This window comes from Lonchura striata, chromosome Z (genome assembly GCF_046129695.1).
Source record: "Lonchura striata isolate bLonStr1 chromosome Z, bLonStr1.mat, whole genome shotgun sequence".
Taxonomy (NCBI): Eukaryota; Metazoa; Chordata; class Aves; order Passeriformes; family Estrildidae; genus Lonchura; species Lonchura striata.
Window position 1 is genome coordinate 39028855 of NC_134642.1, and position 13913 is coordinate 39042767.

At 40.4% G+C, this 13913-nt stretch overlaps 1 protein-coding gene across 1 annotated transcript in view; it reads left to right on the forward strand.

Moving 5' to 3' along the window:
* The first annotated feature begins 8002 nt into the window (after positions 1-8002).
* GOLPH3 (golgi phosphoprotein 3) overlaps positions 8003-13913 on the forward strand; it is a 30018-nt gene continuing 24107 nt past the window's right edge. Inside the window, exon 1 of the mRNA XM_021554565.2 lies at positions 8003-8270. Within this exon, the coding sequence (XP_021410240.1) occupies positions 8055-8270 (216 nt within the window). The 5' untranslated portion in view covers positions 8003-8054. The remainder of the gene's footprint in view (positions 8271-13913) is intronic.

A 13913-nucleotide genomic window follows, 5' to 3' on the forward strand; every position in this document is an offset into this window, starting at 1 on the left:
TCCTTACCAACTCGGCTGTGTATTACTGATCTTGTTTTGTTTGTTTGTCTGGTGTTTGTCTCTTTGCCTTCAACAGTGAAGTTTCCAGTTCCCTATCTTCTTCCCCAATCTAGCTTTCAGGGAGAGAAAAAAATACACTAACAGGCAGAAAAATGAGTATTCGATGGAGGTACAAGGCTGATGGTAAAACTATATTTTCTTTTCTGAGTTTTCTGACAGTCCCTGACTACTAGTCATGTTTCTGTTCTCTTTGAATTCACTGTGATAGCTACAAATACTAATTTTTAAAAACAGAAGACAATCTAGAATCACCTCACTCTGTGTCTCATAGTTAAATATTGCACTTCTCAATCCTGAGATGAGCTCAGTTGGTTAAAGCATGGTGCTAATAATGCCAAGGTTGTGGGTTTCATCTCCATATGGGCCATTCACTTGATGGTCCCTGTGGGTCCCTTCCAACACAGAATATTCTGTGATAATATGATCTTTACTTAGGTCTGTACATGTAGCCTTATGTTTGGTGCTATATTAGTACATAGCAGGAGTTCTTACACATTTGTAGCTCATTAATGAACTCTTAAATGAAATCAGGACTTATGAAAATGTACTTATTCAACTGGACAGCAATACATTTTTAATAACTGGCTAACCTTAGAAACAATGCTAAAATGCTCATCAATCTCTATTATGTAGTTAATGTTCTAAACAGCCTTTGTCCCAACCATTCAAATTATCATGCCAATTTTAATTAGAAATATGGTCTGCAGTGTAGATTCACTTAAAAATTTCCTTGCAGATCCCCTATGAAAAGATTTCTGTTTGAATAGCAGCTCTTTTGCAGCAGATTTGTAAATTTGCATAGACGGTAAAGTGCTTGCCAGTGAAATTGTTTTAAAAGACATCCCATACAACGATACAGCAATAATACCATTTTACAATACAGAAGATAGATGTTTTTTCACAGATATGATCCAGTGCAGAATTAACCCCTCCAAAATACCAATCTATGTTTGAATTGTATTAGTCCTTTGGGGATCAGTTCACAGGACAATACTCTGAAGCTCTCTACCGTGCAGTCAGCAGAGGCACCTGGATTTCAAGCCAACACAGAAAGGTGACAGTGCTGTGGAGTGCTCTGATGCTGAGTCTCACTTCTGAACTTCCCCAGCCAAAGGAAAGTACATCCCCTCCAAAAAAACATCTGGATTTTTCTCCTATTGTCATAGTCAATCATGCGAGACACTTCACAGCAAGAGAGAGAGACAGAGTGCTCCCCAGGACTTGACTTGGATTTTATTCTTCCATGTTTTCCAACATAACTTCAGCAAACTAATTAGACATTCTTCCAGAGATGTCAGTGTATTTAATCTACAAATGTTTATCAGTGTTTTTTGCTCCCTGGGTAGAAGGTACTACAGAAGGTACTGATATCTGTGCCAGAGTCAAAAACCTTCTGGCATTCTCTGTGATCACAACCTCCTGTCTGCCATCAGGAGTACAAACCACCCCACACAAGCAGGGTGTGCCACCTCTGCCAGGAGCACCATAGAGAGTGTGATGCACTTGGCTGCTTTCTCAGGAGCAAGGTAACTTGGAAATGCAGCTTTATCTCTCTCACAACAATTTTTATGGAGGCTCAGAGATGGCTGCTACCAAATGCTTCTAGATTTTTCCTCTATTTCCCAGCTGCTCTCACATATTTTATGAGTTACTGTGACTATTAGTGCCTGGAATCTGTACTTTTCTCCCTCACTGACCCCATGGCTCTATTTGCCTCATATTTACAGTTCTAAAATTACCATTCATTATTTGATGCTCTCTGCATGGGTCTTTGATCGTAACAAGAGGGTAAAAACCTACCAAGAGTATTTGACATTTATTCTACACACACTCCAAATGCATACAAGTACTATCTATTTAGACAACATGAATGCTGCTCTAATTACTATTTATCTTGTAAATTACAACTCTGTGGAAACACTTTCTTTGCGCCATCTGGCTTCATGTATTTTTTAATCAGTTGATGAGTATTTTTCTGCATTACAAGGAGCAGATAGTAAAGCATTTGTTACATTAGGACATGAAGTACAGATTTTTCAAAGCTGAACTTGTAAGAAATTCACTGCATTAAATATTTTATATTTTGCTAAAGCACCAAAGACACTTTTGGTAAAGGTTTCATAGGGTTCATTTTGCACAATGAACATCTGTCAAGAAAACTGCACATTTTTCCTAGGAATGCTGGTTGAACAGGACCCCTGTGTAGAAATGAAAAGACATCTCAATTACAAACAGCACTCTGACTAATAACTTTGTCCTTACGATTTCAGTACTGTAATTGTAATATTAAAATAACCAGTACAGATCCTTGCTGCTGAGAATTTCACTCAGATACAAGGAGGAAGGTGCTATTACAATACAAAGATTTCAGGAACTAGCAATCATTTGAACTCTCCTGGAGATAAGAAAATGAGAGAATCTAGAAATACTTAAAATAAAAAAAAAAGGTTTTTAAACAAGCAAATGTGCCCAGCATTTTCTCATGTCTGCCTTTTGTCTTCCTAAAATGGCAGTCAGTCTTTTTCTAAAAATCCACAAGTTATTGTATTTGTAGATGCAAAACTTAAATGCAACATGTGCTGGTTTTTAACTTAAAGTCTTTTGAAAATAAATTTTATTACTAAGTGGCTGCATCTGATTTTATATGAGCTCAGTGTTCAATACTGGAATTCATGCTACTGAAAGTAGTAATTAAATACACAAAATTTTTAGAAGCATAGAATATTGTCCTTGAATCATCCTAAGGGAGAAGCTTTAAAAAATGGGTATTGGAAAAGCTACATTGGCAAATTTTGACTTTATAAATTGACAATTTAAACAACATCCAAACTGTTGGGCATTTAAAGCCAAATTAGAGTTTGTTGTGCAGCTAGAGTCATCAGTAAATGTTTTTTTACTTGGACTAATTTGCTGTTAGTGCTGGAAAGCCCATTCCTAAAACCAAGTAGAAAAATCCAGCTGGTCCACCCTGGCTACTGAAGGATTTATTTAGTAACCAAAACAACAGCATAAGTAAAGCAGGTGCAGCTGAAACTGAAAGAGGCACTATTACATGATCTCTGTGTACCAGACACAACTTCTACAGTCAGTTGATCATTGACTGTGGTTTCTTCCCACACACAGTATCACAGACAAGCCTGCTCACCTGTCTTGCCTCATATCTCTGATCTTCTCCTTTCATCACTCTGTACCTTTCAGCATCTTGATTCTTCTCGGCAGTGAAAACCCTGCTCTTGGAGATCACACGGATAATATTGGTTAGAACAAATCTCACAACAGTTTGTTTCCAGTTTGCTGGCATCAATGTCTAGTCTAGCACTCAAGCAGCATATCTGTCATCAGCATGGTATTGAAGACTTTTTGGCCTTAAGGAATTCCTGTCACCATTTGGTCCTGGTCCTTGAGTTTCCACACTTTGTACTCCAGCACAGTGCTCCTTCAGCAATGATCAGCCTATCTATAGACTGTCCTGTGAATAGATCCCTGAAACCATACAGGGGAATATGGCCTTTTTCTTGGCTGTTGTTTTTAAGCCAGATCCTCACATGGACTCAAGCCATGGAATCCACCTGACACATCCTTTTGCTGGCCTAAGTGGGAGTGTCAAGTTTTCACTGGGAGGGAATGGAAGATACAGGCAGGAATGTAAACAAGCTTGACTGGTGAAACTGCTGGATGGTGGAGCCATAACAGAGCCAGCAGCCTTTTTCTGGAAAACAACTCCTGTTTTCTTGCTGTCAACTTCCAAACATGCACAACCTATTAATCTAACTGTTCTTCAGGAGAAAATCTGCCCACCTGTGTATTGTGATAATACTGTGACAGGAGCAGTAGGATTCACCCTTTGTGTCTGAAGCTGCAGAGCCTGGCCCATCTGCTAAGCTGAGGTGTCTTCAATTTCTCACTTCAACCACCTCTGTGTCATGCTCCTGACATTCAAGTTGTGAAACATTTGTTTGTAATTACAAGAATGTGACCTCCTACCTCAGATAGGAGCTATATTAAAGTAAATAAATAGTAAATAAAGTTACTCTTTTGGGAACGGCTGTCCCAACACACTTGCAATCAGTTTGCCACTCACTTTTCCTGCTGACATCACTGAAGTAATCCCTGCTCCCATGGAGAAGCAAATCATGGCAACAGCAACGAGTACTCTCAGATTCATGCCTTTGCTCGTTTCCTTTTTATTTTAACCTCCCAGGTGGCTAGCAGCAATTAAAAATATGCTAGCTACTGCATTCTGCCAGAGATGGGCTAAAGGATAAACTAGGATGCATTACAAGGTCAATTTACCTCAAGATGAACAAAACTATTTATAGACCACAGCCTGTGCTTTTGCATTATTACTTCTTAACAGAGTGTTTGGAAGTTTTTTGGGCCTCAGCTCTCTGGATACCACTGGCACTGGGATGGGGGAGGAAGAGGAGTCTGTACCCTGCAAGATACCCAGTGCCAACCCAAACCAAACAATCAAAGTCAACCATACATTGCAATGCTGGGGCCTACAGCCTTCTGAACTCCTGATAAAGCCATGCAAGACTCAGAAATATTTTTCAAATACTGCTTGGCACTGTAAAATAAATCAGAGTTAAGAAGGTCATGACAAAGGATTTCCTAGGTGAGTATCCAGAGAGTGCTCCTCTCTGGCCCACCAGCTCTCTGCTGAGTAGAAGGAATCAACAACAAAATCATGTGCTGAAACATGTCCTGTCTGCTATCCTTTTAATTCAGATTTTGGTTTTGTGTATAAGTGTTGCAATGGTGTAAAAAAAAAAAAAAAATTGGCTCAAAATTCAAGTATATATGTTCTTGATTTGATTCATGCTGAATTTCTTCATTTATGTTCGTCAGGCAATGAGTCAGAACTGAAATTAATAATGAAGAAATACATTTGTTTGAAATGACACCATTCAATTTGTGCAGACACCTGAGTTTCTAAGTCAAAAAAGTGACCGTTAAGTATAAGAAAGTTCACTGGACACCTCATTATAATAAAAATTAAATTGATCAACTAAAAATTATTAACCCGTAAGTGTTCACTTTTGTAGCAAAATACAGAAAAGAGGGCAAATCAATAATATAACTAACAACTTTTTAAAGACTATTAAAGCAACTCTTTTAAAAGACTGATTTTTACAAAACTGAAGTAATGATAAGTCCTTTGAGGCCCTTCACAAAAGGATAAAAATGACCAAAAAAAAAATTATGAGCTGATAATGAACATTCCATTAGTTGACCTTTAAAATGCAATCAGGACAAAATGAAAATGTACGTAAATGCCACAGTAATCTAGTGGGAAAGTGAAAAGAAGTGTAACAGCCCAAACAGTGCATTCTATTGATAAAAATAGAGATGATAAAATTTCTTTAAGATAGAAATCAGAGACAATTTAAGTCGTGCTTGAATGTGAATTGAATGTAGGTACAAGGCAAATTATACCAATGATATTACTAAAGTGAAATGTAAGATTTGTTAACATTCCTGTCAGAAAATGTATTCTACAAATAGCTTTGCATTCTGAGAAAATAGGTAAATATTATCAGACTTGACAAAGATTAAATTCTTTCCAATAACTGTACATTAAAAAAAATTAAACTGCAGCACTGCAGCTAAGTAACTTGTATAAGTAAACCAGGACAGCTTGCATAGAGGCTTTCAAAATCACTTTTTGGAACCTCTTTTTGGTCTCTAAATATGGCTCTGAATAAACCTTGTGAACTCCAAAGAACAGGAAAAAAGTTAATACAGTGACTATGTTAAGGCAAAGGAAATGATCCAGGTTAATTACATGCCTGTTATCTGGATTGTAATCCTCAGGAAAATATCCAAGTTGCTCAAAGAGGACTAAATGAATAAATGTTTGAGTTTTAATTACAACTCAGAAATTAAATTTCCAGGAAACACAGCTTGCAGTGCTATTGTGGTATCTCTTCTTTGAGCATATGTTAAAATTTGATAAAAATAACAGTGATGCTATATCCTTCAGCTTTGTTTGGCATTTGAGCTGGTGCAGTAGGACATTTTAATTAACAAACACCCAGAAAGTTAAAAATCAGAACGTTGCACAGTAAGTTGACTGTGAATAATCAGCAGGCCTCAAAAACCAGAAGAGGAACAACCAGCAAACACTTGTGGTTTGTGCGTGACTGATCCAGATCCTCTTGGGATCAGAACTGTCCATCTGCTATTCTTATGCTGCACCAAATTGTCACCAAGTCACAATAGGAGGGGATGCAAGAATTGGCGGTGTGGAAAATAGTGAAAGCTAAAGTCACTTCCAGAATAACTCAGAGCTCTTGGTAAACAGGGTCCAGTTAGGAAGAAAAAACATCAATGAACAACAAAAAATTAAAGTAACAATCAAACAACTCATTAAAACCAACCTTCTATTTATTGATATATTTTATTTATATATTAAATAACTATTTTACATATCTTTGTATTTATATATCTTCATATGGTTAAGTGCAATATTCTAACTGTGAACTAAAAAGTGAAAGCCATCCTTGCCTACAGGATGAACACCTTTATTCTGCAATAAATTTCACTGAAAACTAAACTTGCATGTGATTTAGCTTTGGTAGGATTTTTTTTGAGTTTTTTTGGTGTGCCACATACAAAGGACTCAAGGTTTGAAAAGGTGCTGTTTGAGCAGAACTGAGGGACTCCATCTCCAAAATCTGAAGTGAAAACTGTTGAGAGCTCACCTGAGTTCACCTGGCAAGTACATGTATATATAGACAGAATCATGTAATCAGAACATCTGGGTTGGAAGAGATAATCTTGCTGCAACCCTCTGCCATGGACAGTGACATAGAATCACAGAATCAACCAGGTTGCAAAAGACCTCTGAGATCTTTGATTCCAGCCTGTGACAGAACACCATCGTGCCAACCAGACCATGGCACTGCTGGTGTTAAATTAAATTATTATGGTGTACAGCCAGTGTTAAATTAAATTATTATGGTGTACAGCCTTTCCTTAGACACCTCCAGGGACGGTGACTCCACCACCTCACTGGGCAGTACAGTCCTATGTCTAATCACCTCTTCTGTGAAGAAATGGTTCCTAATATTCATCCTGAACCTTCTTTGGCACAGCTTGAGGCTGCATCCTCTTGTCCCGTCGAGACAAGAGGCCAAACCACACCTACACCCTCCTTTCAGTGAGTTTGCAAAGAATGACAAGGCTCCCCTTGAGCCTCCTTTTCTCCAAACAGCCCAGCTCCCTCAGCTGCTCCTCATCAGCCGTGTGCTCCATACCTTCCCCCGCTCCCTGACCCTCCTCTAAACTCATGTGTCTTGTGAGGGGTCCAGGACCACTCACTGGCCACTCGAAGTGTGGCCTCCCGAGTGTCGCACCCAGGGCACGGTCACTGCCTGGTCCTGGGGCCATACACCTTCCACCAGCCCAGGCTGCCCGGCGCCACATCCCCGCGGCCTGCCGCGCTTTCCGTGCGGGGAAAGGGCTGGGGGGCCGCGGCAGCAGCGGGACATCGCTCTCTGGCTGAACTCGAATGGTCAGTCATTGAACAGCTGGACGCGCTGGAGGCACGATCCCTGGGCGTCAAGAGCCGTCTGGATCCAGCGCCGGGGATGTGGTTTAGGGGTCACGGGGATCACAGGACGCTTGTGCTGGATTGTCTCGAAGGTTTCTCCCGACGTTAATGATTGTGTGAAAGCAAGCGGACTCGCGGCTGTGTAACCGGGCACTAGCGGCAGCGCACCCCGCTCCCGAGGGCAGCGCAGCGCCCGCCCCGGGTCACGGCCGCGCTCCCTCAGCCGCGGGTCCTTTTCCGGCGCCGCCCCGCCCGGCGCTGCCACATCCTCCGCTGACATCAGCCCGCGCCGCCATATTGCGCCGCTGCCGCCGCCAGCCCGGGCCCGGCCCGCTCTCCATGACTGCCCGCGGCCGCGGCGCGTAGGGCGGAGCGGCCCCAGCCCGGCCCGTCCGCTGCCCGCGCCGCCGCCGAGCCCCGCTCCCTCCCCGCCGCCATGACTTCCCTGACCCAGCGCAGCTCCGGGCTGGTGCAGCGCCGGACCGAGGCCTCCCGCAGCGCCGCCGCCGCCGATAAGGAGCGGGGCGCCGGCGGCGGCCCCGAGGATGAAGGGCGCCGGGACGAGTCCGGCGACGACGAGAAGGGCGATTCCAAGGAAACGCGGCTCACCCTGATGGAGGAGGTGCTGCTGCTGGGCCTCAAGGACCGTGAGGTGCGGCCGTGGGCGCTGGGTTGGGGTGGCCGAGGGGACACCGGCTTTTGGGAGGTGCTGTGGGGAAGAGGAGCCTGGCGGTGGGACGGGGTCAAGGGCGCTGCAAGAGCGAGTGTGGCTGTGGGCTTGGGGGCACAGGAATGGGGAACGTGATGTGGCTGGAACAGGCTTGGTGTTTTGGAGGAGGTGGGGAAAAGGTGCACGGGTTTTTGGGAGGGGGAGCCCGGCAGAGTTTGTAGCGCTGCCCTTTGGTTGTGGAGTTCGCAGAGGGGCTGGCGTACGAATACACATGAGAGGGAATATAGGGGGCCGGGAGGGACCTGGAGATAGCGGCCAGGGCGTCGGGCCAGCGTTAGACTTGAGGGCCTTGGTGAACCTGGCATATTTGTCGTCCTTCAATTTATCCATACTTCTAATGTGGGAGATCCCTCGACTCCTGTGGGTTTTGTCAGAACTTTGGTACTTATGAGGTCCTCGAGTGCTCTAGGATGTTGAGCAGTCCTTTTCTACTAAGACTTTGTAATGTATGTGGAAAATATCTTAAAATTAGGGTGGAGGGTTACATGACAGAAATGGGCTGTGAGTAATGAGAAGCATATCAAAATGAAGAAATGGCATTATTATATAATTCTGTATTTTTAATGATTTCATTGCTTAATAGTTTGCCATGATACTGTGAGTAAGTAATTGAGGAAGGTGTACTTCCACCAGTGTGTTGGATTTTTTTTTGTTTGAAAAATGCTGTCAGTATAGAAAGCACACACACTGTGGAGTGAGTGTTCTATCAGGAAAGCAGTTTAATTTGATGTGGTACTGTATGATTAAAGGGTGATACACCCTTATTTTAGATATGAGTTACAGTATGGATTTGATTAAGCAATCAGCTTTTTTTTTTCTTTTTTGTCAAGTAAGCTTGTTTTTTTTTTTTTTAATTTAATTTGTGTGACAAGTAAATAATTTGATCCAGTTCATTGATTTGAATGGGAGTCTCTTGAAACTCTGCCTCTTCAGGAGGACAAGCTAATATGGGGGGGAAGCTGATAAGTTATACTTTGACAGGGCATTGCATCTACAATAAATTTACTGATTGACAGTGAATAAAGAGTGGTTTTCTTGATTAATGTTTGCTTTTTTACACATATCACGGCACCAAGCCTGAGTTCAAGCAGCGTTTGGACAGTACTCTTGAGCACATGGTGTTAACTCTTGGGGATGATGTTGTGCAGGGCCAGGAGTTGGACTCAGTGATCCTTGTGGATCCCATCCGACCCAGCTTATTCTGTGACTCTATGATCTGTGTTTGTACCTGCTACAATAGCATAGTTATTTCTCTCTCAGACTGTGTGTTTCAGAGCATAATCTTGTAGTCCCATCATTTCAGGCAGACCTTGCCATGGCGTCCCGATAACCTCAGTAAATAGTGATCTCTGCTCCTACATGTGAAATTGAAGGCTTGTTGAATTGAATGCATATGAGCATTTATCTTTCTACATGCCTGAATAGTTGAGGGAAAGTAAGTTAGGAGTGGCAGGACCAATTGCTGGCAGGATTGGCTTAGGATACCTTACCTTGATGACGCTGGTATAAACTCGGTGATCTTTCAGCCTGTTTTTTGACCAGGATTATGTGCTAAATCTGCTGGTGAGCATTATGCTGTAAACATCTCAAGGCAGGGAGCATTGTGTCTGCCAGGAGAAATATGTGGCACAAGTTTTCATGGAGTGTCAAGAGGCAGTAGTTAATATTGAGTCTAAAAGTCTACCTTTTCAATGGTGTGCATTATGCTAAGCACAGCAGTGGCAAACATTGAAGATGATCTATTATTCCTTTGTGTAAACAATATACAAGTGGCATGAATGGTTACAGTGGCATGGATATCCCTAAGTCCCTTGAGATTTTGCTGTGGAGACATCAGACAAAAAGAATGGTAATGTCATCTCTAGGGCAGGGGGTTTAAGTGCAGGAGCTGTAGCATACCCTCTTTGTGAGCTTCGTTACATGTGAAGCATTGGGATTTAGACTTTGGTTTTGGGCCTGCTTGTGCCCGTGTGTACAGGGTACATATTTTAAACAAATTGTCATGTGTTTTCCTTCCAAAACTGGAAATAAAACTATAGGCTCATTTTCCAATAGGAATATTTTTTGTTCTCTGTTGTTCTAATGATAAGTAAGCAGAACCAGCTTACTTTACACATCTGGAAATGTTTTTTGACAAAGTCTTCACTTCCAGTAGAACTGATTTACTGTAGCAGTTGAGTGAGACTTTCTCAAGAGAGCAAGCAAAGCAGAGCAATATAGAGGCTGTAAAGTGTAATTGTGAACCTGTATGAAGTCTAAGGGACAGGCAGAGGCAAGTTTATGATTACAAGCTTGATTGAAAATCTGTAAATTTAAGGCTGAGAATATCCTTCCTGTTTATTCCAACAGGATAAAACAATTTAATGTTTACTTTAACATAAGAAAAAAAATTACAAGAAGTAGACTGGATTGGCCAAAGAATATATAAATAAAAAATATAAAAACAAGGACTCTGTTTTGGCCAAAGAATACGTTTCCCTGAAAATAGGTGCTTTCTCAGAACACTCACTGATACATGCATTGATAACATAGATTTCAGATTTTTAGGTAATTTTAAACACTGGTGGATGTGGCTTAACTTCATATGAATTGGAAACAAATTACCTCACATGTACAGAGCTACCTTTATAATTTCTAACTGTACGTGAAAGAGTCTTTGCTATTAGGAAACAGTTTTTCAGGAAGATATTTAGTGATGCGTTGATGAGTTCTGTGTTTCCAGAAGATTGTTAGATACTGCTGTGAATCTTGTTTCCAGGATGGTGTGATGGTTGTAAACAACCACAGCAAGACTTTTGAGTTGTTGCCTAGTTGCTGATGCAGTATGGATTCAGTGATGGGAATTTCTGGCAGCTGTAAAACAAACACAATCCTATTCCTGATGTCTGAACCCAATTAACTGCATTTATACATGCTTCTTGGACATGGCCTTTTTGTTTGTTAATGTTGTGTCCCCCACCAGTCTGACCTAATTAAGTTGTACATAATGTATGTGTTCTGATTGCTGTTTTCCACCAACAGTTCTTCAACCTGTATTTTCTGTGTACACATAACTATTTTGTATTCTAAAGTCAAAATAGCTTATAAGAGATATGACCTGAAATATGTGCATGCTTGCATAACATGACAGGTGCAGTTTACTTAGAGGAGCAGGTAATGAACTGGAAGAAAATACATTACTAAGATTTTTCAGGGGGCCATCACAGTACCTGCATGTATTTGGAAATCCTTCAGAAACATGTCTCGAAACAAGACTAGGTTCATCCATGTAAAGCAGAGCAATAGCCAGTTGCTACAGGAGTGAAAAGCATGCACTGAAGTAAACCAGTGCTGTATTAGGTAAAAAACCCAGTATTGTGATAGGATGGGTCAAAGCCGCAGCAAAAGGGAGTTACAGTGTAGAACTACTGAAGCAAAAGAAGGGAGTGATAAATATTGGCAGTTAGAATGGAAATTATTTAAAAATGATAGCTAAGAGATGAGTACAGGGTAGCCGTTTCATTAAAGGTCCTCCCAGTGTCTTGTAATTCAGTCCCATAAAAATGGAGAGGTTGTGAGGTGGTTCTGCTATGTAACTTGTTCCACCAAACTTCATCCTTGAAGGGTTTATTTTGGTTGTGGGTTTGGGATGTTTGGGTTTTTTCCTTCCTTTTTGAAATTTTCTTTTGTAGTTGTTGGAAATCTATTAAACTATAACAGTGCACTCAGTTGCTTTTATCCTCTAAAGAATTGCCACAACTAAACAAAGTGAAGCAGCTAGCGAGACCTGGCACCTACCAAGATAAAATATTTATTTGATCTGTAACTAATTCCCCACTTGCTGAAAGAATACTCATGTTAAGTATGCTGAAAAATACCTGACTGCTGCAGTCTACTGCAACATTAAATATTTATTAGATATTTTACCCTTTCTTACCTGAAGATTAAAATGTCATTTGTGGGAGTGAAATAACTTTAAATCACGTCACTACGTACAGATTATCTTGGATCTTTGTTGCTTATGTTTGGCCTTCAAAAAATCCATTTATTGGTGAAAATTTGGTTTTGCAGCATAGCTTTGTGTCCAGATAGGTCACATGAAGGTCTCTAGTTATGATATTTTTCACTGTATTGAAATAAGCATCAGGGGAAGTAGTGTGCCTGCTTCAGATGGGCTATTTTGTATAGACCAGATTAGTATTAAAATGTAGTTTCTTTATTATTCTTACAAATATGAGTATCTCAATTGGTTTCTGAATTTTGTATTTTAATCCTAAAGGTTCTTGCGTGAAAGTTGGCATAGGAATTTTGAAAACATTCAAAATGTGGGTAGTGTTTTTCCTAATTTTAAGGCTTAACTTAGTGAAATGGATACTGTGATGACAAAGTCTTGAGAGGATTTGCTTTTGTAAGAAATTAACATGTTTTGAAAAGTCGTCTTTGTATCCTTTTAGTATTTTTTTGTCTCATGCAAACATAGTTTCAGCGAGAGGCTGAATGTCAATGTAGAAGCACCCAAGTTTTGCTGGAAAATTTCTGAGACAAACAAGTGTAACTTGAAGAGGTGTCCACTGGGAATTCATTCTCATTGCAGTTGAAGAGTGACGTATGAATGTGTTGAAACTTGGACAAAGGCATGCTTTTTCTCAAATGTTCAGGGCCTAATAACAAGAAAGTGTGTAATGTCTGTGGTTAAAAATTCTTTCTTTCATAGTTGCCTACCTTTTTGATATTTTTTATTTTTTAATTTCATATCTATAGGTAAATGACAGAGTAGGAGAAGATAGGAGGTGTGGGAGGAGGAGTACCCCAATTCTCTTTGCTACAATATGAGTAAAGTGCTTCTTTTACTATGCTGCTGAGTAAATCCTGCATTTGGGTTCTTTTGAGGATATGCTGATTTTTGATCATTTGCATGCAGTTGGTGTGGTTATCCCTGTTCTCATAGCATGGTTAATGTGTAATTGATATTATTTTTCTATGGATAACTTTGAGTGTGGCAAGCTATCTGGTGTAGGGCAAAGACAAAAACATTGTCAGAGCATTTTTAGTAGTGCTTTCCAATTTTTTTAAGTGCTCTTAAAAAAGCTTTAATTTAAGTGCTCTTAAAAACATGCCATAACTATTCTTCCTTTCCCTTTAGCAAACTGCTTTTATTAAACATTTTGAATGAAGTATATATATAAGAAAGTTTTGCTCTTTACTGCTAGAAGAGAAATAATCATGAAACTGAAAATAATTTTTTATTTTCAGGTATTTTTTCAGGTATTCTTTAATCCTAATGTAGATAACATTTAGTGCTATATAAATTGTGTTTATTTCAGTTAGTCAAGGTCCATGTAATGGACTTCTTTGCAAGGGTAAATTGACCAGACTAAGTATTGCAGACGGTATATTTAAAAATTATTTTCTTACAGATCAGATAATTGCTACAGCACGTACTCATCTTTGTGTTGCTTTACTGGGAAGAGGGGAAGCTAGTCTGGAGTAAATGGGCTTGGTTTCCACTGCACCACGTTCTCAGTCCATTTTATTGTAAGTTTTAATAAAGGAGGAAAAGAATTAGTTGACTAGCCATGTGCCACT